Source organism: Eufriesea mexicana, unplaced genomic scaffold (genome assembly GCF_001483705.2).
Source record: "Eufriesea mexicana isolate 0111107269 unplaced genomic scaffold, ASM148370v2 scaffold2087, whole genome shotgun sequence".
Lineage (NCBI taxonomy): Eukaryota > Metazoa > Arthropoda > Insecta > Hymenoptera > Apidae > Eufriesea > Eufriesea mexicana.
The window spans coordinates 1994635-2020512 of NW_016910162.1; the positions used below are offsets into that span (position 1 = coordinate 1994635).

The following is a 25878-nucleotide window of genomic DNA, read 5'->3' on the forward strand; positions in this document are numbered from 1 at the left end:
GTATTATTACCTGTTTGAATCATAATATAAAAGAAATCGCAAAAATTTTACATAAGAATATTAATAGATCATCTATAAGAATTTTAATGATTTCTTACTTTTGCATTTAAATATTTTCAATTGTGAATAAAACGATTGACCATTTAAATAATAGCAAAAGATAGTTATTAATTTAAATAAGTAATATATTCATTTAAAAAATGATTATATATATTTGTAATAATAATAAACTTGTATTATTTTTCATTTAACACAATAATTATACATATTTATAATTATACATAGTTGTAGATCACAATACATGTACATACAAAATAGGGACCAATACATGAATATATATACAAAATAAAAGATATTTGTTCTTTTTTATTTTTCAATATAACACAAATTACTTTTAATCACAAATTGTATTACACTTGACATTTTATTTAGTAGTTTTTGCTTGGAAATGATCCATAACAATAATAGGTATTTCTTTAAGCATAAATGAGCGAGATATACCTGAATACTTTGTAAATAATTCTAGAATGTGTAAAGTATTAGATCCTTCAGATTCTCCGTCACCTCCTGCTTTTACGCTGTAAAGATCATATAAAGATCAATAATGTTATTGTATATAATGATAAATATTTTTTATATTAAATATATTGTAAAAAATTTGAATACCTATCTGAGGTAACACATGAAAGAACATATATAGACAGGTATTTAACATAACGTGTCATTGCAGAAAATGTATATTGTCGTAAAATAGTTTGTATTCCAATAACAAAAACTACAGCATCAAGAGGATCTTGAGATTTTTTACTCAAAAGATTTCCTGCAATTATTTTATAATTAATATAAAAATAATTATTGTCTTTTACATATTACAATAAATTAAAATTTAATATATTTAAATTACCTGTATTTTTACAATAATGTAGTTTGGGTAATTGTAATACAGTAAGTAAAAACATTATAAGTGCAATATTATTTATATTTGGTGATTTAATATAAACATTATTATGGGGATTACTTATACCAGCCCAATCTAATCTGATACTAAGTTCATGTAATAATTCATTTCTCTCAGTTTCAGTTTGTTCAGTAGTATTTTGCTTATTAATTTCAAATAATATAGCTCTACAAATCATAAAAATATAAATGATAAAAAGATTAATATGAACAAAGAACATGTGAATATTTTTTACAGTATATTCTTTTATATATTTCAATATTTATGCATACGTGTTTAATGTTCGAAGTGCTGCCTCCATATGCTTTGCTTCAAATTTACAAGCTGTATTTAATTCATATGCTATTTTTTTCTTTAGTAGTTGATAATGTCCAACTTTTAATACCCATTCAAGCAGTTGTGGACAAAATTTACTTGTTTGAGTAGTAATAGAGTTGTGAAGTTTTGATAATATATTACCTAAATATACATATTTAATTATCCATAATTGATAAAATAAATTTTAGAACTTACTATAAATATATAATAGAAATAATATGTATTACAGAATAACAGTACCTCTAGGAATATCCACAGAATTCAATATCGCATCAAAATAATCAATTGTGGATGACCATATTTTATTATGAATATTTTTTTCTATGTAGTGTATCATACTATTTAATTCAGTAATAATGTAAAATGAAATAAGTTTGTCAAGTCCAGTTAAACCAGGTGTACCAATTGCTTCCAATGTTCTTGAAAAAATTTTATAATTTATTACTTCTGTTTGAGTTTTAAGGTCATACCAGGCAAGAGAATGTTCAATATAGACAGTCATTCTAAAAATATGAATGTATACATTATTTAATAATAAAGTAATATAAATTCTTGTAATTTTGACTATCAACAGTTAAAATATTAATATGTATTAATAAAAACATTTATTAACAATACTAATTATTAATTTATTTGTAATATATTTATAATAATAAAAGAATATAATTATCCGTATAATGTTGGTTTCAATAAATATTGTAAAAAGAATACTATAATATAATAAAGTCTTTTTGTTTTTTTCAATAAACTACAACAACTTAATCTAAAGGTTAAAAGAAGAAAAAAATGTTATATAAATTATGCAAATAAACGCTTTGTTAGAAAGTCATAAACAAATATTGTATACATGGAATAGGTACCAATTCATCTTTGAGATTTCCCATTACAACACATAAATGATTGTTTTGTTTATCCGATATGTGTAGTTATATATTTTATTCATACGAGGAACTTCCACAAAGAATTCAAAATACAATACAATAAAAAATGTGCTGTTACCTATTCCATCCATATAATATTTATTTATAACTCTTTAACAAGGAAACATTTATTTACAAACTTTACATGATATTTTATGTAAAATACCATAGAATATTAACAGAAAAAATAATTTTTACGATTATTAATACTGTTTGAACGACTACAAAAAATACCCCCCAATATAGAAGATATGTAAAATATTATTTTAGAAAGAAATTTACCTGGGATCTGTGATTCGAAATAATTCACGAGCAAGTCTACCAATAAAAGTTATAGAATTATTATCCAAAATAGAAACATGTTTTTCATCTTGAAAATATCTCCACGATCTTTCCGAAGTCCAGGGCGAACCTACACATTCTTCTTCCACTGCATTACTTATGATATATGTTATCTGTAAATATAAAAGAAATAGCCATACATTATGTATATATTTATATTGATATAAATATATGCAATATTTAACATTAAATATTTATGAATCTACATACTTCTTCATGCCATATTTTTAAGCTATTAATATTTATATAATCTTGAATATACTGAAATGATTTTCGATAACCATCCATGATTGCTGCTAAATTATGCAGTTTTTGTAATAATGGCACCTAAAAAGGTATTACTCTTAATAACAATTTTTAATATAATATTTTTATAATAAATAAATTTAAATTAAAATTTACTTTTGATTTTGGTTCAAAAACAAGGCCATTATCTAAAGCTAATGTTACTTTCTTTACAAGTTCTTGTCGTATCCCATCTTCCAAAAGACGATGAGAATCAACCTTTAACACACCTAATGGAACACTTCTTAAAGATAACACTCCCTTTGTAAATACTGATACTGCATATGTTAACTTAGCCATCTAGAATAAGTTATTATTATATAATAATTAGGAATTTAAATTCAATCTAATTTTGTCCAATACATATTTTTAAAAGAAAGTGAATTAAAGATACTTTTAATCTATTATCCAGTTGTGCATAATCTTTTAATTTATCTTTTGGCAATTTAGTAGGAATTTCTTTAAAAGCATTAGTTTCAAGATGTACAATTTCAGCAAGTAAACCAAATACAGTTTCAGGTATTATTTGTAAGACACGTCTTGCATATTTTTCTAATTCTCTGCTGTAGTATTGTGATACTGATGACAAATCTGCACTGCGTGCTTGATTTACTCTTAACAAAGGAGTCTCTAGAGCAGAAGCCATCTGAAAGTAATTTAGACATAAATATTTGAAATAATAAAAGAAATACCATTTATTAAGATATAGGAGATTAAGTAAAATTTAATTTAAAATTTACTTTCAAAAAGAGTGCTTTCAATTTTATTACAGTAGGAGGGCTTTCTTTTATGCTAGCTTGCATTGTATCAATAAATGATTCCATTACATTCCATGCATAGCAACAATCTGTCACTATATTTAAACTTATCATAGTATCTTCAGTTATGCTTCCTGTGCGTAACATGTTATGCAATATTTCCCGTGTATCAGCTAAATATTGTGATATGTGCAAATTATTTTCTAATTGATGAAATTCTGAAAGTATTATTAGAATTAATGTAAATAATATTATTTTATATATCAGTATCATAATAAAAAGTTAAATCAACTATAATTTCATTTATTATATTTACCTTGCACTTCTTCTAATGCCTGTAGCAATTGTACTATTTTTCTTCCATCTTCTTGTTGCAATGAATCAATATGTTTACATATCTCCATAAACCAAGCATATAGGTTTTGATTCCTTTCAATACCATCAAGTGATTTATTACCACCGAATATTTGAGCAAGATCTGTTATACGTTCAACACATGTTCCTTTATCTCTAAGCCACTTGGTTTCTTTGCCAAATAATAACTATAAGTAAAAACGAATTTAATGAAATTTTTTTTAAACTTTTCACATAATCACACAATATAAAAAATATTATTATTCGTACATCTTTATATAATTGCTTAACACCTTGCTCAATCTGAGCAGTACTTAGTAATAACTGTAGACAATCAGATGTAGTATATTTGCTTTCAGTTACTACTAACTGTCTAAGCATACGCGAACGTTTTGAATCTTCTAATGATACAGTTGATGTTGCTGTATGTAAAAGTATCCAATGTAATGTTACATTACATTCCCTTACTAATTTTACCAAGGAACCTATTGCATTCTCATCTAAAGTTACTGCTAACTGCACTTCTTCTGTTTCAGAAATTAATTTCTAAAACAAATTTTTAGTGTAGCAAATAACATATGTACATTCATATATCTTAATAAATATTACATAAATTAAGACATCAAATTTTATATAATTTACAACTTTAAAATGAAACTTTTATGAAATATATTATTGTTAAAAATAAAAAACGTATTTACCTTCATTTTCTGACCATAACTTTGTGCAATTATTTTAACATTTGATGATTCCAAAGTATTATTAAGTGCTGTTCTTGCTGCTTTATATGGTGACCACCAATCACATAAATTTATTACTATTCCCATATAAATACTTATCATCCAGTTATCAGGAAAAAATCTATCCACGATTTCCCTCATTAAAGCTGTATGAGTATGTAACATAGTTGGTTTAAATGATAAAATTATGACTAACATTGAAGCTTGATTAGAAAGAGCAGTGCTACGATGCTCTGGATGTGGAAAAGCTAGGCTTTGATTATATATTTCATCAGAACGTAGACGTCCAATAATATGTTCAATTAAGGAATCATTTAATGGTACCCTTCTGTTAACAAATTAATTTTTTACATAAAAGATATTGGCAACACAAAATAAAAGAATTTTAACTTACTTAAAATATTCCTCTGGATAATTTGCAGGTCGTTTATTAGAAACTTTAGAAAATCCTGTTGAACGTAACAACTTACATATATCATCTACACTTGTAGAGGATGAACGTTGAGCATTATATCGATAATAAGATACAAGTAATCTTTCTCTAATACATCCTTCAAAATGATAATCTACCAAAAGTAACATAACTCCATATAAATATACTGCTTCACACTGTTAACATAAATATGTTTATTACCTTCCTCTTAATATGGACAAACAAAATGTTTCAAAAGCTTCATGCAATAATATAAACTATTATATTATCAAATTTATAATATTTTATAACATGTTTAATATATAACTTCCATGTTAAAACAAATTACTTAATACAAGAATATGATATTACATACATTAATTATTACAAATATGACAGTAAAATTAAATTTGTAAAACATGTTGAACAAAAACAAATTGTATTAACAGAGATATAAGGAGTAATATAATTAAAAGATATCTTTAACACCAAAACAAATACTTATAAATTACAAAAAATACCATTAATTGTCTTCCTTCTTCGTTAAGCATAATTATGTCTATAGATTGATGAATATATATTCCATCTCCTAATTCATCTATATAAAAATTTAAGTCTGTTATATATTTGTGTATACTTTCAAAAGCTAAATAAAATCTTGAGATTAGGTCAGAAAAATTATTTCGTAATTCTTCATCTGTTTGTTGAAGTACCTATAAAAGGAATTTTTAACGCAGCTGAAATAACTTTCAACAAAACACATTATGTAATAAAATATTTAAAAATATTTATAAATGAGATGTAAATGCATTCATTTGTATTAAGTTTTTATAATCTTGCTATTTTCTATGTACTTACTGGATCACTCTCTATCTTTTGTTCATAGGTATTAACAGATTTAAAGTAAACAAAATCAATTATAATTAATCCATATTTTTGTACAATTTGTTTTGAATCCAAACTGTAAAGCAAAAGAAAATTAATATATTCAGTAATACATTCAAAATATAATTTATTTACTATACTATAAATAACATTTTAGAATTATTAAAATATAATAATTCAGTAAATATTAGTGTTTGCTTTATTAATAAAGTATTTGTAACATTTTATAAAAGTATAAATAACCTAAACACAGGTGGCACATAGTCCTTTAATCTCATTAATTCTGCTATAATAGCATTTCCCCGCGATACCAATCGCAATAAATTTTGTCCACAATTATTATTAGATGCTAAGAAATCTCCCATTTTGAATTTATTTATTTGGATAAAAGAAATTAATAAATTGCATACATCGTTTTAGCAACAAACGACAACAATCTCATTGACATGAGAAGACTGAGAAAAATTATCAGATTGATCATTCAGTTAATTTTAATACGAATTAACTAAAATATATTATAAGAAAGATTAATATAAGTAATAATGTAAATTTTTAAAACATTTAAAAAAGACTATGTTAATAATACATATTTTGTGAGTTTAAAAGATTTTTAATATCGAAATCATATAATGTAATAAGTAATTGGAGTTTAAAATGTAAGAATGTATTTCATTGAATATTAAATATGACTTAATATGTATATTAAAAAATTTAAAAATTAATGTATTCAATCAAAAACATATTCTCAAAATATGAAATATTATAATTTTTTTTTAAATATTATTGAAATTTAGATATATAAAAGCCTTTTATAATTATCTTATACTATATATTCTATAACAAAATATTTCATATTGCAAAATCTTATTTTTTGTATCATTTAAATGAGACTTATATTCATCTTCTATATTCAAATTTTTATTTTTTCATTTTGTATTATAATTTAGTATGAGAATGATACAAATATTTAACTTATATTTCTAAACATAAACTATGTAATAAATTCCTACGTTTTTATAATTTCACATTTCGCAGGATAAGGTAAAGCCTTATCCTAAGAAATTTAGCCTAAGAAATTTTATAACATAACCTCAAATATATTAGTATATCAAATTATTAAATATATTTAATAAATGAAATTAAATTGTTTAATAATAATAACAATTAGTTTTGCTTTAATACTATAAATGTAATTTGGATAATATAAAATTATATGGAAATAATTTAGACTATTAACTTAACTATAGATAAAAATACATTCAACTGTATAGTCAGTTCTGTAATTACAATGCTATCAAATATCTTATTTAGGAAGGTAACAAACTCTGTTTGTAAAATACGAATTGTTTATTACTCATTAGTACAGAATACTAAATATAAAAATCCTGTATTACATAAATCTTTCCATTCTTCATTTAAATGTATGTCTAAAATAGAAAATACAAGGTAATATGACAATTGTATATAATTTATACAAAAAATATTATCTTTTTAAAAAAAATTATTTTTTATAAAATACGTAAATAATATTTTATAGAAATTTTTAATGCATTTTTTGTATATGTTTATTTGCATATAGGAAATATGAAAAACTAAATAAGAGGTTAGACACATTATATATAAATACAAATGTACAAAATAATGTAATATTGTACAAGAATGAAAATATAAAGGATTTCGTTATATTGAAAATAGTATTCTTTGCATGGTGCATTTGTAATATAATAATAGCCTTAACCAACTATAATTCAAACTTTATATCAACATGGAATAAATACTCTTTCAATGAATATGTGAAAGTACATGGTTTCAGTTTTATTCTTTTTGGATATGCTATAGTAATAGGTAACATTTTTATATATTTTTAGTTATTATTTTATTTTTTTCTACAATTTTTGAAATATAGAATAATTAAATCATGCCTGTAAGTTGTTATTTAAATTAACAAAATTTTGTATACGTGTTATAATATATATAATGTATTAAAGATTTATTTCTCATATATCTACTTCTGTATTTCAGGACCTATTTCTAGTGTAATTTTATACAAAATTAATCAGAAAGTAATAAAATATATAATTTTACATAAAGGTGGTCAAAAAGTCTCTTTAGTTACTAATCATGTGTTAAAAACTTTCCATGTTATTACAGTTCCTGTTAATAAGGTATATATCTTTTTTTAAATTTAGTATTAATAACAATAATATAATCTCACTTTTCTTTCACTTTATAGTACTTTTGTAATTTCATAGAATGTTCTATATTGTTTTATATTTTATATGTGTATTTAAATACTTTCATATAAAAATGATACATGTTTAACACAATGTATTTTTTATTTGTAAGGTAAAAGTTGATATTGCAAGAGCACGAATGATAAATTACTTACCACTAAAAGTACAAGGTGATTATTTCTCTTATTTTATTGATGGTACAGGAAAATTTGTAAATGAAGAATTATTTGATTATACAGTTGGGAGGGCAAAAGGATGGTAAAGGTATTCTATAATTTATACATATTATAAATAAATTATAAATATAATATAATTATTGAATACATTTTTTATTTTTATTATTGCATGTAAGGTTTCATTACCAGTGTATGTTTATAAAGATAATGTGTCATATAAAATAAAATTTGCAAGATATGTATAAAATAAATAATAATTATTATACAAGATATAGTTTCATAAACTAAATTTTCAATATGTTAGTATAGTTAATGTATACAATATACATTTTTTGTTTTGAAATTAATTTATATATGAATTATGTATACAAAATTATTAACATAATAAATATGTTCACATTTACATCAAGTATATACTGCTTTTTTTCAATATCTTTGCCGATCATAATATTTATGTGAATATTTACTCAAACGATCACTATATCCATCATCATGATATTTATCTTCTGCCTTGTAATATACTTCAGGTGCTGAACCAACATGTCCTTGCCAATATCGTGTCCAATAAAGATCTTCTGGATTAATATCATGTGGATGTTTTGCATTTCGAAATACATGGACACAGTATATAAGACTTCCTATCAATGTTAAAAATCCAAAGACAAGAAATACTATTCCCAAAATCCTGAAAAGGTCCACAAAAATAACATTTTTCTGTGTTATATGTTTATGAAATTAAGTTAAAGTGTAAATTATTAAAATTTATATTTTTCTATATGAAGTTAAAGGAAAGATAAGGGAATTATATAACTTGTTTTAAATATATACTCACCAAACGACTAATGGTTGAAAAAATTGAATTACTATAACAAAACCTAATGTAACAAGAATTAAACCAAGATTAAGAAGTAACATGAGACAACAAACTCCTTTGGTATTTGGACAAAAGGGATTAGGTGTTGACATAGTTTCTATAATAATACCATCTTTTCTAGATGTATGAGATTTTACTGACTTTGCAGAACCATAACTACAATGACTAGGTGCACGATGTCCTAATCTTGAACTTGGTGTTAGACTGTGATGTGATATATGGCTATTGATTAAATAATAATATTTATAACACCAATTACATATATATAAAATATATTATACTTTGTTATATTTACAACCTTATATCTGAAGTTCCTCTGTATGCTGCACTTGTAACATATATATCTGAACTATTATCACATATACTGCCATGCGAAGTACTTTTACTAAGAGGATGAAGACTATGTCTTGAAGATCCAGATAATACAGAACCACGACTATTGTGTATATTTTGTAATTGTCTTCCTTCTTCTTTTTCATATTTTTCTGGATGGTCTTTTTTCATTGATTTTATCTGTCAAATTTAAGCATAATACCATTGCAGAATGTTGCTTTATAGCAATGAACAGCATTAAAAATCAAAATTTATATTATACACAAATATATGTATACAGATATGTATATTGGAACATTATATTTTTATGTACAATATAAATTTCTATTATTAGTAACATATCAATAATATCATATTATGTTTATAATTGTAAATTAGAAGTTACATATTACCATTGTAGTATGATCAGTTGACACAATATATTCAGAGATTGTACGATCTGATGGTGCACGGTGACTATCATCTCCATCTGTTAAATATTCCCTATTTATGTTACTATGATATCCTAAATACCTTGAACTATTTGTCATTATGATTCTTAAGTTTATGCAGTTTATCTAAAATATATAAGAAACTTAACAAATAATTTAATTTGTTATATCTTTTTGTTAACAAATCAAAATAAAAAGAAATTAATAATTAAAATTAAAATTAAAATTAAAATTAATAAATTAAATTAAAATTATATTGATTAAAAATAAATATATACATAATTAAGAAGCAATTAAATTTTAAATAGTTATACAGTATTTAGATGACAATACTGTATACTAAAATAAATAAAATTTATTTTATATGACCTTAAAATATAAAATTCAGACTTACTTAATAAATAGTGAATGATATAACAGGATATCACAAATTTTTAAATATAATCTTGATTTTATACTTAGATATTAATTTCAGCATTGCCTGTAAATCATATATATTTTTTATAATAAAAACATTTCCAGTAATATACAATTTTTATTTATGTATCATATATATATGTATGTATGTGTATTTATTTTTATTTATTAATATTTATTATAGGGAAAATGTAATACATTAGATATAGGTAAATTATCACTTAAAATAATGAATATATACATATATTAAATTTTTTAAAGATCACGTGGTAGCAACAGTGTAGGAGGATCTCTTGTGCAAATGATCAGTAACGTAATTGTCGTAGAATTTTTTAATCATACGCGACAACACATTTGTCACGGTTGTGAAGCCTAATTTAGTAACGTGATGTCATTTGACAAGGTCGTATGCATTTTCACTCGATAATATGATTATTTAAAATGCTATTTTCATTTTTGGTTTAAACATTTCTATTGTTTAATTTGCAATTTTTACTTTCTTATATTTGCTTTTTACGATTTATATTAAAATATTTAACTTTTACTTATAGTAAAAATTCAAGATACATTAATTAAATCAACGAAATTAAAAATTGAAATCAAAATTAAGTATATATATTGTATACTATATTATTTTATTCGTATTACATTGTATTTTTGAAGGAGTATGTCTTTATTTTATCATTCGATAAAACTTTAGTTTTGAACATTATGAAAATTTTGAAGAATAATATTGAAAGATACACTTGCGCAAGCGCCATAAATCCTGTCAACTTGGAACTAAATACATATTGTTTTTCAATTTATGTTAATCTTCGTCAATTTGTTTAATGCAAAAGAAAAAAAATTTATAATTAATTGAAAAATATATATAGGAAATTAATATACAAATTATTGTATAATTGTTTATTTTTATAAACCAAATAGCAAGATTGATCTTTATAAACATCATACCTGAAGTATTCATGTTGAAGAGATTTGTCGAAAGAAAATTTTATGGTGAGACTCAAAATCCTGGTTCTATATAATTATTATTTCGTATTTTTATTAATTTTTATTTATGTAGAGATGCTACTTCGTCAAAAAACGTTGGTTAAGTGTAAAATAATATTGGTACATTATACATATTTGGTTTCAGAAGTACATATTAGTATTAACGGTATTATTTGATACATTGTGCACTATAACAAAATACTTCAACAAAATATTTAAATTTTAAAATACACATGCGAAACGATTCTAAAAATTTGTTTAAAAGATACTAATTCATGTATAATGAATAGTTGTAAGTAGAATATAACAACTCTGCACGTTTCCGAGGCTTTCACGTTAGTGTGAAGATTCTGAGCGAAAGGTGTATTTATTGCACCTTGGTAGATGAAAACACTTCGTGACGCCTTTAAAAGGCAAGGCGAAAAGTTGCATCGTTTTTCTTCAATATTATATTTTATGATTGTTAAATACATTTTAATTATTAAATGATGTTATGAAGTTCTATTTTATTATCGGGAAAATTAATTGTTAAAGTTAATATCATGGTGATGTTATTTTACTCGTTTATTTAACAGTTATACACACACACACACACACACATATATATAATTGTTAAATAAATATTTTTGCAATAATTTCAAAATGTTTGTGACATACACTTAAATTACATTTTTATTACAATGTTTTCATGAACTAAACAAAAATTTATATAATTTATTGTATAATATAAAAAAAATTATATAAATATGTATAATATCACATTATAAAATAATTTAATATCTGTTTCTAAATATTTTTATAATATAATAAATATCTGCAATATGTAATAAAAATTTTAGTGTATAACAATAATTAAAAGTTTTATATATAATTATAGATTCTTTGGTATTACATTTATTATAAGCAAATTTCAATTATGATTTTTAAATTATCTACTTCGTATTAACAATTGCGCATGCGTTGAAAATAATGTCACAAATTCAGTACCAAACTAAAATCTTCGTTAGATTTGTCTATGTTAGTTATTTGGAATAAATTGTTAGTGAATTTTTGAGTAGAAAAATAATCGTTTATTGATTGTTATAGAAATATTGTAATCCTATTATTTGTGTATGGAGCGATTGAAATGTCTCAACACGGTGCTGCTTTGCAAACTTATAATCAAGAACTTGTAAAATGTAAATAATATTTATATGTATATATAACCTACTATTTAGATTTGTATATATATAATTTATTTAACTAACAAGAATTTTTTCTAATATACACCATTTTATATCGAAATTTGAAGATAAAATTTTATATAAAACGCTACAATCATGTTTATAAACTTGTAGGTTATAAGTTTATATATTGAAATATTTAAATATTATTTTCTTAATTTTTTATTTTCTTTAGGTTTAGAAGAAATGAAATTGAGACGTACAGACCTACAAATAGAAATTGAATCACAAGAAGAAGAGAAAAATCATTTGCAGAGAGAAATAGAAAAGTTATCTCATAAATTAACATGTTTAAATGATAGTTTAACTAAAAGAATAGCTGTCAGAAATGAATATGATAGAACTATTGCAGATACAGAAATAGCATATGTGAAGGTGTATTTATTATTCTATATATTTTAAAGTGAAAACTAAATCAATAACTTGTGTATGACAAATATGTATAATATATTTATAATATATATATTTGTAATACACACACACACACACACACACACACATATATAGATTATAGGAATTTGTATGAAATTTATTACAATTACAGATTTTGGAAAGCTCACAACTTTTACTAAATATGATTAAAATAGAAGCTACGAATTTAAACCAAACATTAGTTAAAGCTAATATGGAACAACAACAGTGTCAATAATAAATGCAAAATAAAGATTAAACAAAATCGCAAATAAATTTAAAAATTATATTTATTGTACTTTTAATTATAAATATTTAAGAAATTTGCAACTTAGTCTTTTAAATACCCATCATATTCATATGATAATATATTTATTTCTTTATCTGTAATCTTGTTATAGTTCAATTTTTAACATAAATAATTTTATCATATAATTTTGCTTTGTTAATAAAGATCGCGAGATAATAATTTTTATGTAATATACATTATATTAGTAATAATTACAACTATTTGTTTAAATATTACTCATCTATTATATGGTATTTATATAAAAGCATTCTAATCAATTATATTTTTTATAAGCACTTATTATGTATATAATTATTGTATTTCTATCTATTCTCGGAGCTATATCTAATAACATCTTTTATAATAAATTATTTTTATAGAAGAATATTGAAATTATACTAAATTATTTTTCAGTAATTCACAGTATGATATTTTATTTTTAAAAGAGAAATTGCAATCATAGCTGAATATAATGAAAAACTTAGGCATTACCAAGGGCCTTTTGTTCGTTCCATACATACAATAATTCATTTGGATTTTCATATCCATGAGAAGTTATTACATATTTATAATTAAATTTTGTATAATCTTTTTTGTAAAAATGAAATTCTTCACAATGAAAAAGTTCTATGTCTGCTTTTTTTGCAACTAGACCTAGAAAAATATCATCAAATCTGAAATTTTGAGTATAAAGACTAGTATAATACATATCTAAAAGAGCTTCTTTAGACAATATATATGCACCAGCTGTAACATATGGTGGCCATAAGTGATATGGATATTCGCTAAGAGGAACATACCACTTAGAAGATTTATGACGATGAGGAGCAGATACTATTACAAATCCTGCAAATAACCTAACATCTTCTGGAAGTTCAAAATCAAACACCTGTCTTTTTTCTCTATTCACTGTGAAATCACTTTTTATACTTTTATTCTTAACAGATTTTAATTGTGTATTATAGTTTTGTCTACTATAATTGACTAAAGAAATTGTACTTATAGTTTTGTTATAAGAATCTAGTTTTATGCATTGTGTAATTAGATCCTCCAAAAATGTACTTTTTAACTTTTCATAAATCGATAAATTCTTTTTATTAAGAGTATGTGTACTTGTTTGTGTAATATTATCATTATTTAAATCTTTTTCTTCATCACTGTCTTTAATTTCTCTTTTATGAGCATCAACTTTTTTAGGCTCTTTTAAATAATCTGGATAATTAGCTGGATTTCTAATAAATCTCAAAACATTTTTCACAGAAACATATATGTCATCATCAACAAACATGTAAAATTTTGAATTAGAACAATACTTTACTAACCATCTGAAACTCATCATAGTTTTGATAGTGTTATTATAATATGAATCTATATAATCTATTTGTACAATATCTTTATATTTTGCAGCTTCAATTTTCACTTTTGCTTGAAGTTCATCATCATATGGATGTACACCTAATACAAAGATTGTTCTTGAAGGTACATCAAAAAATCTTTTTTCAAAGCCCCAGGATTTTCGAATTGCCAATCGTCTCTCAAAATGTTCTATTGCAGATTTTACTATGTATACAACATGAAATGTATTATATGCAGCATCTACACATTTTTGTTGACTAGGAATTAAAAATGTGTAATTATATTCATTTATGGGATCAACAATAGGTTTTTCATTATGTCGTAAGGCATTCACAAATTCATGTATATCACCTTCGTATGGATAACAAAAATTTGAATCATATGTAGTTTCAAATAAATGTGTGAATACTCCAAAGAAATCAAGCAGTGTAATAAAGCCAATACAAATGCAGACATACTTTAACTTGATCTTTGATTTAATCAAGTGAAAACTTGTTTGAAAACAAGAATGTAATAAACAATACATCCTTATAAAGTATAGTTTTACATAACTCTTACTTTCTTATCTATACAAACCTGCAAAATAATATAATACAGATTTATATTCCATTTCTATCTGATTTAATATCAATAAGAATATAAATAAATACTTACATAATTATCATGTATATAAGTTGTAAAATAATGATAAAAATATACTTTAACATGATAAATTTATTAATATCTTAATTAAATCAATGTTTTTCTTTTAGAATATAATTTTAAAGATGTATTTGCAATATATGTTAGTTGTATTATTCCTTTGTATGTAATATCATTTTACTATGAATAAAACTGTAAAATACAATTCTACTTATTATTTTGTTTAATAACTTACAAATGCACACATACATATAATTATATTGTTATGATTTCAACGATTTGATTTTATGTTAATACTCATCGGACGTTTGAGTATATATCGCTATACACATTATCACGTTTTAATTTTTTAAATCTAATATTTCATCACAAAAAATCTTTTTCTCGCAGTTATGTTACCAACCACATATAATAAGCTATTAAAAATTTCCGAACTATTATACTAACAATAAAATAATATTACTCTATATGAGAATATAATAAATATATTTATAATAACCATGAACAATATCCTGTGTTGATATAGACATTTATAATTAATAATAGTTTTATAATCTTTCTTATGGTAAAAATTTTATGTTTAAATACTTGCGAATTAGCAACGCAAACTTATCTTCTTTATAGATTTAAATTTTAAATAAAATATCGAACAAATGAAACATTAATAAAAATTTATATTTGTAGAACAAATTATCTATTAAAATAGGTATATAACTCTTCAAAATAGCTATATCTTGTAAGAATACACTGTCAATTTCTTGTAGAATTGATAGTTCTCGAATGTTGGTAAACCTTTGTTCTGAAGTCAGTTGTTCACTTCAAAAGAATCGGAGCAAAGATGGACTCCTAAGAAATTTTTATACACAGCAGTCATTCGACTTTGGATTTTCTTGATTAAATTTTCTTGAAACGTTCGAGATTATTCTTATATGACCAAGCCTGCCGTGTGAACAATGATTGTACAGGAGCCAGTACAGGTAAAATTAATATAGTTTGATAAGAAGTTGCCAGTGACGTGCGATTTTCTGTCCGGGCGCATCCACACTTATTGATACTGACATGAGAAATTAAAACCGTTTACACATACGTTTGTTATTCAATAGAAAATTGATTTTGAGTTTTGTGCAATGTTTTATGATGTTTTGTCGTTTCATAGTATTATACCGTTTATCAGGTTATCAGGGTTTTAGTTCATTTTATATTAAATATATTCTTATACGAGGGTGAACTTCTTTAGGGTTGTTTGCTTTTGCGAAATGGATGTAAGCGGGAGGGGATATGACTATAAATAAGTATAAGCGTTTATGACGTTCATGAATTTTTTATATTTTATATTTAAATCAATAAATATTTATAAGTATTAGCATGTTACTTTATATATTAGAAATTAACAACAAATAGAATGTAAATACTTTTATCTTTATGAAAATATGATTCAATATTTTCATTATTAAATGTGTACACATTTGGGTCAATATATTGTGATGTATATAATTACAGGCAGCCATATGGCATTGTTTAAATCATTATGCTTATCCAGACGCAATATTTTTAGCAGAAAGGTTGTGTGCAGAAGGCAAGTTTTTCAAATGCAATTTTTATAACATTGAACTTATCTTTGCATCCTTTAATTATAATATCATATTATTATTTTAAACATTTTGTAGTTGATACAGAAGAAACTTTATTTCTTTTGGCAACATGTTATTATCGATCAGGACAAGTTAGACAAGCTTATGCATTACTTTCCAAAAAAGCTTTAAATTCTGCACAGTGCAGATTTCTTTTAGCCAAATGCTGTTATGATTTAGAGAAGTAAGTATGAAATTGTTTCATTTTATTATTGTGATGTAACTGTATAATTTGATATTTTAATTTTTAGATATGCAGAAGCAGAAGCAGCAATAATTGGGGGATATTATAAGCAATTAAAAAATCTGGAAGAAATAGCAACTCAATTTGGAGAACATGCATGCTTTTCACTGCAAATTATAGCTAAGATATATTACAAAATGATGCGTACTGCAAAAGGAAACGATGCACATAAATTAGCTTTAAAGTTAAATCCATTTCTTTGGCATTCATTTGAAGAATTGTGTAATGTTGGTGAAGTAGTAGATCCTACAAAAATTTTTCAGTTAGATAAGCTAGATAATTTTGCAATGTGCCATGGTAGTACACCTACTCCCACTTATATAACTGAATCTGATCTCATTGTACCTACTAATAATTCAAATGGTACACCTACCACAAATGGCACTAGTGTGTAAGTATGCAATTGTTAAGGTGTATAAATATCTTCATATTGTATTATTGTATTACACATATTTTCTAGTACTCCTGCACAAATGACAACAGCATCAACTATAATGAATGGTATTGGACCTGGTATACGATTATATTCTTCTATAGAGGAAAGTCCACAAAGTTTACCTACACATTATAGTAATTGTTCTTCAGTATCACCACGAGCAAAACTTCCACGGTATCGTAGTATGTTCAGTAATACAATGAGCCCTCTTACTCCAAGTTTTGGTATTTTACCATTGGAAAGCAATACCCCTGAACCAACAGTTTTACCTTCACATACTACTCTTACAGAAGCTAATGATCAGAAAAGTCTAGCAAAACGTGTTAGTAGTTTAAGGGCTCACGTAGGGGTAAGATTTGAATAGCAATGATTATATTTTTAAATGCATATTGTATAATGTATTAGATTACATGTAAAATATTTCAACTTACAGCAATTAATGTCAAGAAAAGAAACTCCTTTACAGCAAGGGAAACCAGTATTTTCACAATCAGGAAATACAAGTAATAGCGCCAATATTGTAACAGTTACACCTACTACTCCAACACCAGCATCACCAACGCTACAAGGTACCAATGTTAGACGTTCATCAAGACTCTTCAGTCATAGCTACTCAGTCAAGGTAGATTTCTTTGTTTTATAAAAATGGTTTATTATCGATTATATAAGTATTATGAAAACATACGAAATAATTTTTTTTGGTAGGAAAATAATAAATCTCCAAATAGAAATAAATTTGCCACTCCGAAATCTCCATCACGAAAAACAAAAGCTAGACTCTCAAAAACTAACTTAAATAAAGCTAATTTTAATGAGTTAAATGAAAGAAATCGGAACGAGAAAGAAAAAACGGAAACGATAACATCAGAAAAAGCTATTGCCAGTGTAAATGCTTTAAACAGTCAAAGTAACACTAACGTTTGTGCAGTAACACTGCAGAAACAGTGTGCTGGTATGTTGTTAATACTATAATTTTATTTGGATAGAAATTCTTTTTTCTAAATATGGTCTGTATACTATGTACTCTTTTAGAGGGTTTAATGTCATTACTACAAGAATTAGGATTGGCATATCAACATTTAAGTCAATTTAACTGTACCCAAGCAGTTGAAATATTAAGTGTTCTTCCAGCACAACATTATAATACAGGATGGGTATTATCTATGTTGGCTCGTGCACATTTTGAAATGATAGATTACAAAAAAGCTGCTAGGTTGGTTTTTACTAAATTACAAAATTAAAAATTCTAGTTAATGAATAAGATTTAATCTAGTATATTTTGTAGTTATTTTGCCGAAGTGAGGCAGTTGGAACCTCAAAGGACTGAACTTATGGAAATTTATAGTACTGTTTTGTGGCATTTGCACGCTGAAGTAAGACTTTCCACTCTTGCACAAGAACTTGTTTCTGAAGATCGTAATTCTCCAGCTGCTTGGTGCGCTACTGGAAATTTGTTCTCTGCACAAACGGAACATGAAACGGCAATCAAATTCTTTCAAAGAGCTATACAAGTATGTTGTTTATTTGTATATTTTAATATCAATGTTAATTTTAATCTTCATTTTATATATTTGATATAACAATAATAATTCTGTACTGATTACACTTAAAATGAAAGTTTTGTTTTTCCCATATAGGTAGATCCTAATTTTCCATATGCTTATACATTACTTGGCCATGAATATGTCCTGACAGAAGAATTGGATAAAGCAATTACTGCATTTCGTAATGCTATCAGACTCGATCCTAGACATTATAATGCATGGTAAGTCTTGTTAAATTACAAATGTACATTTTGTTAAAATTTTATATGTAGTTAAATGTGTCTCATATTAAATTTTAAGATAAATGGAACCTAGTTGAGCAGATTATTTAAAAAATTATAAATTATCAGCTTGTAATAAAAAAAGATAATCTTAATTTTATAATATATGCATACTTTTTTGTTCTACAGGTTTGGGTTAGGAACAATTTTTTCTAAACAGGAACAATACAGCTTAGCAGAATTGCATTTTCAGCGTGCTTTGCAAATTAATCCACAAAATTCGGCAATAATGTGCCATATCGGTGTTGTGCAACATGCACTAAAAAAAACTGATGAAGCTTTAAAGACTTTGAACACTGCAATTACAAACGACCCAGATAATACATTATGCAAATTTCACCGTGCAAGTATTAACTTCTCAATTGGTCGGCATGCGGAAGCACTTAGAGAATTTGAGGAATTAAAAAATATTGTACCCAAAGAGTCTCTAGTCTATTATTCGATAGGAAAAGTAAGTACTGTTATGATTTGTTTTACATCATTTTTACATTTTGTGTTTACTTAAATTCGTTTTTTTTCATATAGGTACATAAAAAGTTGGGTAATACCGATCTTGCACTAATGTACTTTAGTTGGGCGACAGACTTAGATCCAAAGGGTGTCAGTCAAATTAAAGAAGCTATATTAAGTCCAGGTCAAGGCGATGAAGAATCTCCAGCAAATCAATCAGGTAATTAATATACGATTATTCGTACAATATAGTATAAATTTTACATAGATCAAACTTTATTACGAACAATTTCATAATATTGGTAACATTGTGATACTTCGTTAACATTTATATGCATATATACGCATAGACGAACAACAAATGCAGAATAATTCAATGGAACAAGAGATTGAAACTAATAGAGAAGCAAGTGCCGCGGTGCTCGCCGCAAATGTCTCTGTTGAAGCTCATGCCGATGACAGCGACGATAGCTTATGAAGATATCCTATTGTGTGCAAGATTGCTATAAAATGAGGCATTATTGCGCGTCACTGTTTACTTTTTTATTGATCGATTCGATCAATTTTTCAACTAATTTAGCTCATTGTGAATTCATACTTTCGCGTGCACTCGTTAATTTCGTCTGAGCAGTGCTTTATTATTAGACCTTTAATATTTATATCTTTTTCTTAGTTTCTTAGTAGTACGTCTTTTTGAGAAACTAAAAAAAATACTGTCTTCTATCCTCTAGTTCGTATTCGTTTATTTTTTATTACATCTGTGGAAAAGAAAAGAAGATACTTTTGAATGATTAATATTCTTAGAGAGTGAGAGCGAGAACATGAGAGAGAGAGAGAGAGAGAGAGAGAGAGAGAGAGAGAGAGAGAACTTGTGTGTATGAGTGAGAGTGAGAGAGAGAGAGAGAATTTATATATATATATATATGTTCAAGTGTTTAAACACTTTCGTTAAGGATCTACGATCGAGTATAGACTCTATTGCGTTGAAGTATGTGCGAGTGTAAACGTAAGCATGCCGTAAGTAGATAGGAAATATAATTAATTAACTGAGTAAATAAGTATGAGGAAGTATACATGTAAATTATTATTATTATATTATCAATATTATTATCACCATTAGTGCTATCAGTACTATTATTCATATAATTACCGTTGCTATTTAGTGATCACAAACAAACAAACAACAAAAGAAATATTTTTGGCCATGTTAGTGGCCATTGGACGATCGTGCAATTCTCGTCGTGAAATAGTCATCGATGGATTAATTTTCTTGGAACTGGTTTCGTCATGGACAATCCGTGTCATACGCGATGTTACTGAGGAATAAATCTAGACAATTTCGATGACCGTAAGCGAGTAAAAATCTATCATCACTCTCACTTGCGAGTGTTTATCGAAATATCCTGAAAGTCTATGTTATACTTTTATCGATGAGAAATCTAGGTATTGTTTTGAATACATTCTATGTTCATGAACTTATTATACAATAATTAATAATCAGTTTACTTCTGGCGTGGTTTAAATATGTCCAATTTGTTTTTTTATGTCATGTAATTCAGTTCCTTTTATTATGTCTGTTGAATGTTTTATCGATTCTTATATTTCGATGTAAACGCATGATGTTTTTAATGATCACTTTCTTCGATATAAATTGGACGATCTAGTGTAAATATGTCATAGACTTTTCGGAGACCTCGTTTAACTGTCGAATTATTTGATTAAATACGACAAGAATCTCTTTATCGCGACACAATATGTTCTCACGACAGTATCTGGTGTTCATGTTCATAAGAAAATACATGTGCCGTATATTAGACGCGTTAACGATGCGTTATTGTGTTACCAAATTCTACCTAAAGGTATGCATTTTAATGATGAAATGATTTATGCATACGTACTGTATGAACTACTGCACGAAAAGATCGTAGCATTTTATATTGTATACATTCGAAGAAGAGAGACAGGAATAAAGGCAGAATGAGAAAGAGCGAGAGAGAAAGATAGAGGGGGGAGGGGGAGAATGAAAAAGAATAGACGAATTGCCGACTGAAATCTGTATATATATAATATATAAGCATACGTATATGTGATACGGCATCTCGTCTCTCTTATTATTTCAACTTAAGCGTATCCCAATTTTTAAATCCTGCCGATCGCTTATAAGCATTGATCTTCTTATTATAATTTATTTATTTGTTAAATTTTTACGCTACAAGCAGTTTCAAATTTTAATGATTTATTAAAATTTAATAAATCGAAGGTGACTGTATTTTTCGTTCTTTATATTTATAATTTCTACGAAAAGTCGAGAAATTGTGACTTTACAGTGTTTACAAACATTGTACATAAGAACAGGGAACTTAAGCCACTTGCTCTTTTTTCATTTTCATCTACGTTTATTTCTACTGCTACGTAAGATATATAAATTATATTTAGATCGATAATTAAAATATTATCTTACATGTAAATCAACCAAAGAAATTAAAAAGTTCCTTGGGAAAAAGATATTCGACATTTTTGCAGGCTTCGAATTGAGATACGCTTATTCGTTTCAGTTTTCACAATACTAACATTTCTTTTTTCGTTTCATTCTATTTATTTATTCGTTTATCATTCTTTTATGTTCTTTTTTTTTTCGCACTTGAGGAAACGAAAGTAACACGACTGTCTTAACGAATAATTCAAGTTTCTTCTTTCTCTAACTCGTTCGTAACTGTTGCCTACAACTTTTCAGTACGCTTTTTAGTTGTAAAGAACATGAAAGAAACAAAAAGGGAAAAACATCGTATAGATGGATTAACATTGAATAACATTGTACAAAGAGATTATACGAAACGTTATAATTCCTCCCCGCGGTGTTTTTGCTTTATCTACGTAATCCTTGTAATGGCAGTGAATAGAATCGAAAAATTGAGCTTATCGTAAGGAATTTTGTCGTGTTACTCGTTGCAAACGGATGTACGTGCAAAATAAAGGCCTGCACTTTGTATAAAGCGTTACTTTCTTCAATTTCTTATACTCGATAGTTTGTATTTATCTATCTTATTGTTCATCTTATTTTATGATTTTAACACTACAAAATTATTGGTAAGAAGTTTATCACCGATGTGTTTCATTGTATTTAATGAGCGGCTAGTACATTAACAATTTCTTTTGTTAGAAAGCGCTTATGTTTCCAAAGCAATGATTAATGTTCACTATTTTGGACATTGATCAATTTTTATGTTTAATTATTTTAAATTAATGACGCAAATACTTTATATATTTTAAATTAATGGATGAAGCTCTTTGTGAAAATGTATAAAATTGATCTCTTAAAAATCCAATTCTCAATAATATTGATGCTAATTGCTAATTGATGCTGATAATTGCAACACAAAGTATGTTTCTTTATTTATATCTGTCATGGTTCATAATGATTGATGATGATTATGATAATCTGTATTTCCTACAGATATTTCAACTGATATAAATGTATTACATTTTTAAATTCATATATTAAAATTTTTGTTTTAAATTCCTTTTTCAGTATACGTTGTACTCATTTTAAATATACATTTCACTTAAGTTATATTATTGTTATGTTATATAAAGTAATGATTAATGTGAATATGATTTAGTTATAAAATTATAATATTGAAATTGAACTTTTTCTGGGCAATAGATTTTCGTTTTAATGTTTCCTTTTTTTTTAAATTTGATCATATACTTGTATTTTTATGTAGCATTTGATAAGAAATGATGAACTTTGATCACAGATATAACGCTATAGTAAATTGTATTACATAATTTAATTTTTATTTTTATTTATGAGATAAATATGTAAAACAATTATCAACAAAAATCAAGTCTAAAATTATAGTGTTTCTTCTGAATCAATGCATCTTCATATATTTGATACTTTTGCATTTCCAATTACACCTTCAGGTAAACTAAGTTTAAAACAATTTAAGTAATTAAATTATAAATGTTATACTAAACATAATTAATTAAGATATAATAAATTATTACTTTATTTTAATTGTATAATCATATTTTGAATTAGTGATTTCAGTTAACTTTATATTTCTTACAAAAATATGAAATAAGCAACATTTATTTAAATTTATTTACAAATATTTAAATGAAATGCTTTACAGATTATTTGGAATGTACCTACTGCTCATTATATGTTACAAGATTATCAATGAATTTATGATGCGAGCGTGTGGTGTCAAATATTACAGAGTTAGCGAATACGTAATGTATGAAAATAATAATTTTATCTTATAGGAATAACGTATATGTAAAATAAATAACTAAAATAATTAAAATTAAAGTGACAGTAGCAGTTTTGAAATCGTTAGCTTTAGTTAAGTAATTAGTCAAATTTCTTATTATATTTTGAGATATAATTTATTAAAGTATTCCAAAGTGTGTAATGAATATTATTAATGTAAATGTTTGGATAAAATGAATGATAAGAATAAGAAATCTTGTAATTAATCTTTTTTATTTAAGTTATAAAACGTTAAGAAATTCGAAAATAAATACTTCTTGTAATTAATCTTAATTTAGTATAGCAAAATATAAAAAAGAAAAAATTAATATAAACATTGCTGAAATTAAAAAAAAAACAGTTCGAATTTTGTTTCGTAAATTTTCCATTGCATTCTTAATGCACGTCTCATGAAAAATAATCTTGAATAAAAGATAAGCAAGAAGTATCTTCTTTATGGTGATAAAATAAATATATTAAAGTACAATTATTATTTTCCATGAAGCTTTATTTCTTTCATTCTTTCTTTCTTTCTTTCTTTCTTTCTTTCTTTAATTATTTATTTTTTTGATGAAATGTTGTAACATTTATTTAAATAATCCTGGCATTTAATAATAAAAGATATCCAAAATAAAGAGGAATAATTCTTAAATATAAGTCTGTTTCTTTCTAATAACATACTTATTTACCTGCATTTTCAATAATGAAAAATTATACTTCCCTTATATTCCTTATCATTATTAATAATTTAGCAATATAATATTAATTTTAAAATTGTGATAAAATATGAAAGAAAACGAAGTATAATTATCCCAAAAAAGAAAGAAATTTTATATTTATTTATGAAGAAAGTAATTTTACCAAATAAGAGTTTATAATTCTGTAAATTACCGTTCTTCTTTATAATAATTTAGAGAATTCATTAATTCTTAATTCATGAATTATTGTTTTAAAGATTTTCATTTTTCCTCGTTATACGTATATATATAGTATGTATATAGTATGTAAGGGATACATAATGCTGTATTCTCGACCTCCTTGATTGGAACATCCTCTATTATCTCTTATATTTTTTATCAATTATAGGAAAGATCTATGATTTGTATCAGTTGCATGAGTTATCCTATATATAAAAGTTTATATTTCGCTTTACATTTATTTCGACTATTTATTTTAATATTTAATATTATTAAATATTAAAAAATTTTCCTTTGTATATAAAAAAAAACACCGAGCTTCTATAAATATTTCATTTGTTTTAATATTATTATCATTTATTTACATATTGTATTACAACACGTGAGAGATAACTTATGTTTATTAATACAAGTTTATTATAATTTTTAAGAATTCTGGTATTTTAAGTAATTAAGTTCTTCAAATATTTGTAATTTTCTGTGAAGTTGTATTTATTAAAAAAAAATACGAAAATATCATTTAGCTCGAGCTATTATAAAAATGATAGAAGGAGGAATTTTTGTAATACAAAATTACAACGAAGCAATAAAAATGACGACATCTAATAGAGAATAGTTTCTACATCCATTGATTAGATGACTCGATATCCAAACCATTTTAATTCAGAAAGATTTATAAATTATCCACGATTAATCTTTGAATAAGTATCAAAAGAATTATGCATTTTGTTTATATGTTATAATTACATTTTTACGTTTCACGACT

General features: G+C 25.0%; 6 protein-coding genes across 6 annotated transcripts; 3 read left to right on the forward strand and 3 right to left on the reverse strand.

Moving 5' to 3' along the window:
* Window positions 1–424: 424 nt before the first annotated feature.
* On the reverse strand, window positions 425–6410 carry Strump (WASH complex subunit strump). The gene is made up of 17 exons (XM_017902870.1): window positions 6216–6410; window positions 5946–6048; window positions 5609–5800; window positions 5070–5284; window positions 4637–5003; window positions 4206–4481; window positions 3898–4123; window positions 3564–3799; window positions 3218–3469; window positions 2941–3123; window positions 2749–2865; window positions 2479–2651; window positions 1517–1779; window positions 1231–1417; window positions 905–1125; window positions 667–820; window positions 425–578 (listed from the first exon to the last, which is right to left on the reverse strand). Exons 1-17 carry the CDS (start codon window positions 6335–6337, stop codon window positions 425–427), a joined length of 3441 nt encoding a protein of 1146 aa, XP_017758359.1. The 5' UTR covers window positions 6338–6410.
* Window positions 6411–6856: 446 nt separating this feature from the next.
* On the forward strand, window positions 6857–8985 carry LOC108549482 (transmembrane protein 223). The gene is made up of 6 exons (XM_017902871.1): window positions 6857–6905; window positions 7244–7418; window positions 7552–7817; window positions 7995–8137; window positions 8319–8470; window positions 8910–8985. The coding sequence occupies exons 1-5, from the start codon at window positions 6857–6859 to the stop codon at window positions 8466–8468; spliced, it is 783 nt and encodes a 260-aa protein (XP_017758360.1). The 3' UTR covers window positions 8469–8470; window positions 8910–8985.
* LOC108549530 (uncharacterized) lies at window positions 8809–10497 on the reverse strand. Its single transcript, XM_017902947.1, has 5 exons — window positions 10415–10497; window positions 9982–10146; window positions 9555–9769; window positions 9215–9478; window positions 8809–9067 (listed from the first exon to the last, which is right to left on the reverse strand). The coding sequence occupies exons 2-5, from the start codon at window positions 10117–10119 to the stop codon at window positions 8809–8811; spliced, it is 876 nt and encodes a 291-aa protein (XP_017758436.1). The 5' UTR covers window positions 10120–10146; window positions 10415–10497.
* A 1898-nt stretch (window positions 10498–12395) lies between these two features.
* On the forward strand, window positions 12396–13302 carry LOC108549483 (Sjoegren syndrome nuclear autoantigen 1 homolog). Its single transcript, XM_017902872.1, has 3 exons — window positions 12396–12608; window positions 12829–13028; window positions 13198–13302. Exons 1-3 carry the CDS (start codon window positions 12557–12559, stop codon window positions 13300–13302), a joined length of 357 nt encoding a protein of 118 aa, XP_017758361.1. The 5' UTR covers window positions 12396–12556.
* A 532-nt stretch (window positions 13303–13834) lies between these two features.
* brn (beta-1,3-galactosyltransferase brn) lies at window positions 13835–15235 on the reverse strand. The gene has a single exon (XM_017902959.1). It carries the CDS (start codon window positions 15233–15235, stop codon window positions 13835–13837), a length of 1401 nt encoding a protein of 466 aa, XP_017758448.1.
* A 943-nt stretch (window positions 15236–16178) lies between these two features.
* Window positions 16179–20539, forward strand: Cdc27 (cell division cycle protein 27). The gene is made up of 13 exons (XM_017902922.1): window positions 16179–16328; window positions 16852–16927; window positions 17019–17166; window positions 17234–17617; window positions 17687–18011; window positions 18096–18284; window positions 18368–18614; window positions 18695–18875; window positions 18948–19173; window positions 19300–19427; window positions 19617–19938; window positions 20013–20157; window positions 20288–20539. The coding sequence occupies exons 1-13, from the start codon at window positions 16305–16307 to the stop codon at window positions 20413–20415; spliced, it is 2523 nt and encodes an 840-aa protein (XP_017758411.1). The 5' UTR covers window positions 16179–16304; the 3' UTR covers window positions 20416–20539.
* The last annotated feature ends 5339 nt before the right edge of the window (window positions 20540–25878 follow it).

Bases quoted from the DNA above. Each gene is read 5' to 3' on its own strand.
- LOC108549482 (XM_017902871.1), top strand. From the start codon at position 6,857: ATGAGACTTATATTCATCTTCTATATTCAAATTTTTATTTTTTCATTT. The intron at 7,818-7,994 runs GTAACATTTTTA...TCTGTATTTCAG, and splicing joins TGGATATGCTATAGTAATAG to GACCTATTTCTAGTGTAATT. The intron at 8,138-8,318 runs GTATATATCTTT...TTTATTTGTAAG, and splicing joins TTACAGTTCCTGTTAATAAG to GTAAAAGTTGATATTGCAAG.
- Strump (XM_017902870.1), bottom strand. From the start codon at position 6,337: ATGGGAGATTTCTTAGCATCTAATAATAATTGTGGACAAAATTTATTG. The intron at 3,800-3,897 runs GTAAATATAATA...TAATACTTTCAG, and splicing joins GGCATTAGAAGAAGTGCAAG to AATTTCATCAATTAGAAAAT. The intron at 1,126-1,230 runs GTATGCATAAAT...TATGATTTGTAG, and splicing joins GCACTTCGAACATTAAACAC to AGCTATATTATTTGAAATTA.
- brn (XM_017902959.1), bottom strand. From the start codon at position 15,235: ATGTATTGTTTATTACATTCTTGTTTTCAAACAAGTTTTCACTTGATT.
- LOC108549530 (XM_017902947.1), bottom strand. From the start codon at position 10,119: ATGACAAATAGTTCAAGGTATTTAGGATATCATAGTAACATAAATAGG. The intron at 9,479-9,554 runs GTTGTAAATATA...TTTAATCAATAG, and splicing joins AGAGGAACTTCAGATATAAG to CCATATATCACATCACAGTC. The intron at 9,068-9,214 runs GTGAGTATATAT...GGACCTTTTCAG, and splicing joins TTTCAACCATTAGTCGTTTG to GATTTTGGGAATAGTATTTC.
- LOC108549483 (XM_017902872.1), top strand. From the start codon at position 12,557: ATGTCTCAACACGGTGCTGCTTTGCAAACTTATAATCAAGAACTTGTA. The intron at 12,609-12,828 runs GTAAATAATATT...TATTTTCTTTAG, and splicing joins TAATCAAGAACTTGTAAAAT to GTTTAGAAGAAATGAAATTG. The intron at 13,029-13,197 runs GTGTATTTATTA...TTACAATTACAG, and splicing joins CAGAAATAGCATATGTGAAG to ATTTTGGAAAGCTCACAACT.
- Cdc27 (XM_017902922.1), top strand. From the start codon at position 16,305: ATGATTGTACAGGAGCCAGTACAG. The intron at 16,928-17,018 runs GCAAGTTTTTCA...AACATTTTGTAG, and splicing joins AGAAAGGTTGTGTGCAGAAG to TTGATACAGAAGAAACTTTA. The intron at 18,012-18,095 runs GTAAGATTTGAA...TTCAACTTACAG, and splicing joins GTTTAAGGGCTCACGTAGGG to CAATTAATGTCAAGAAAAGA.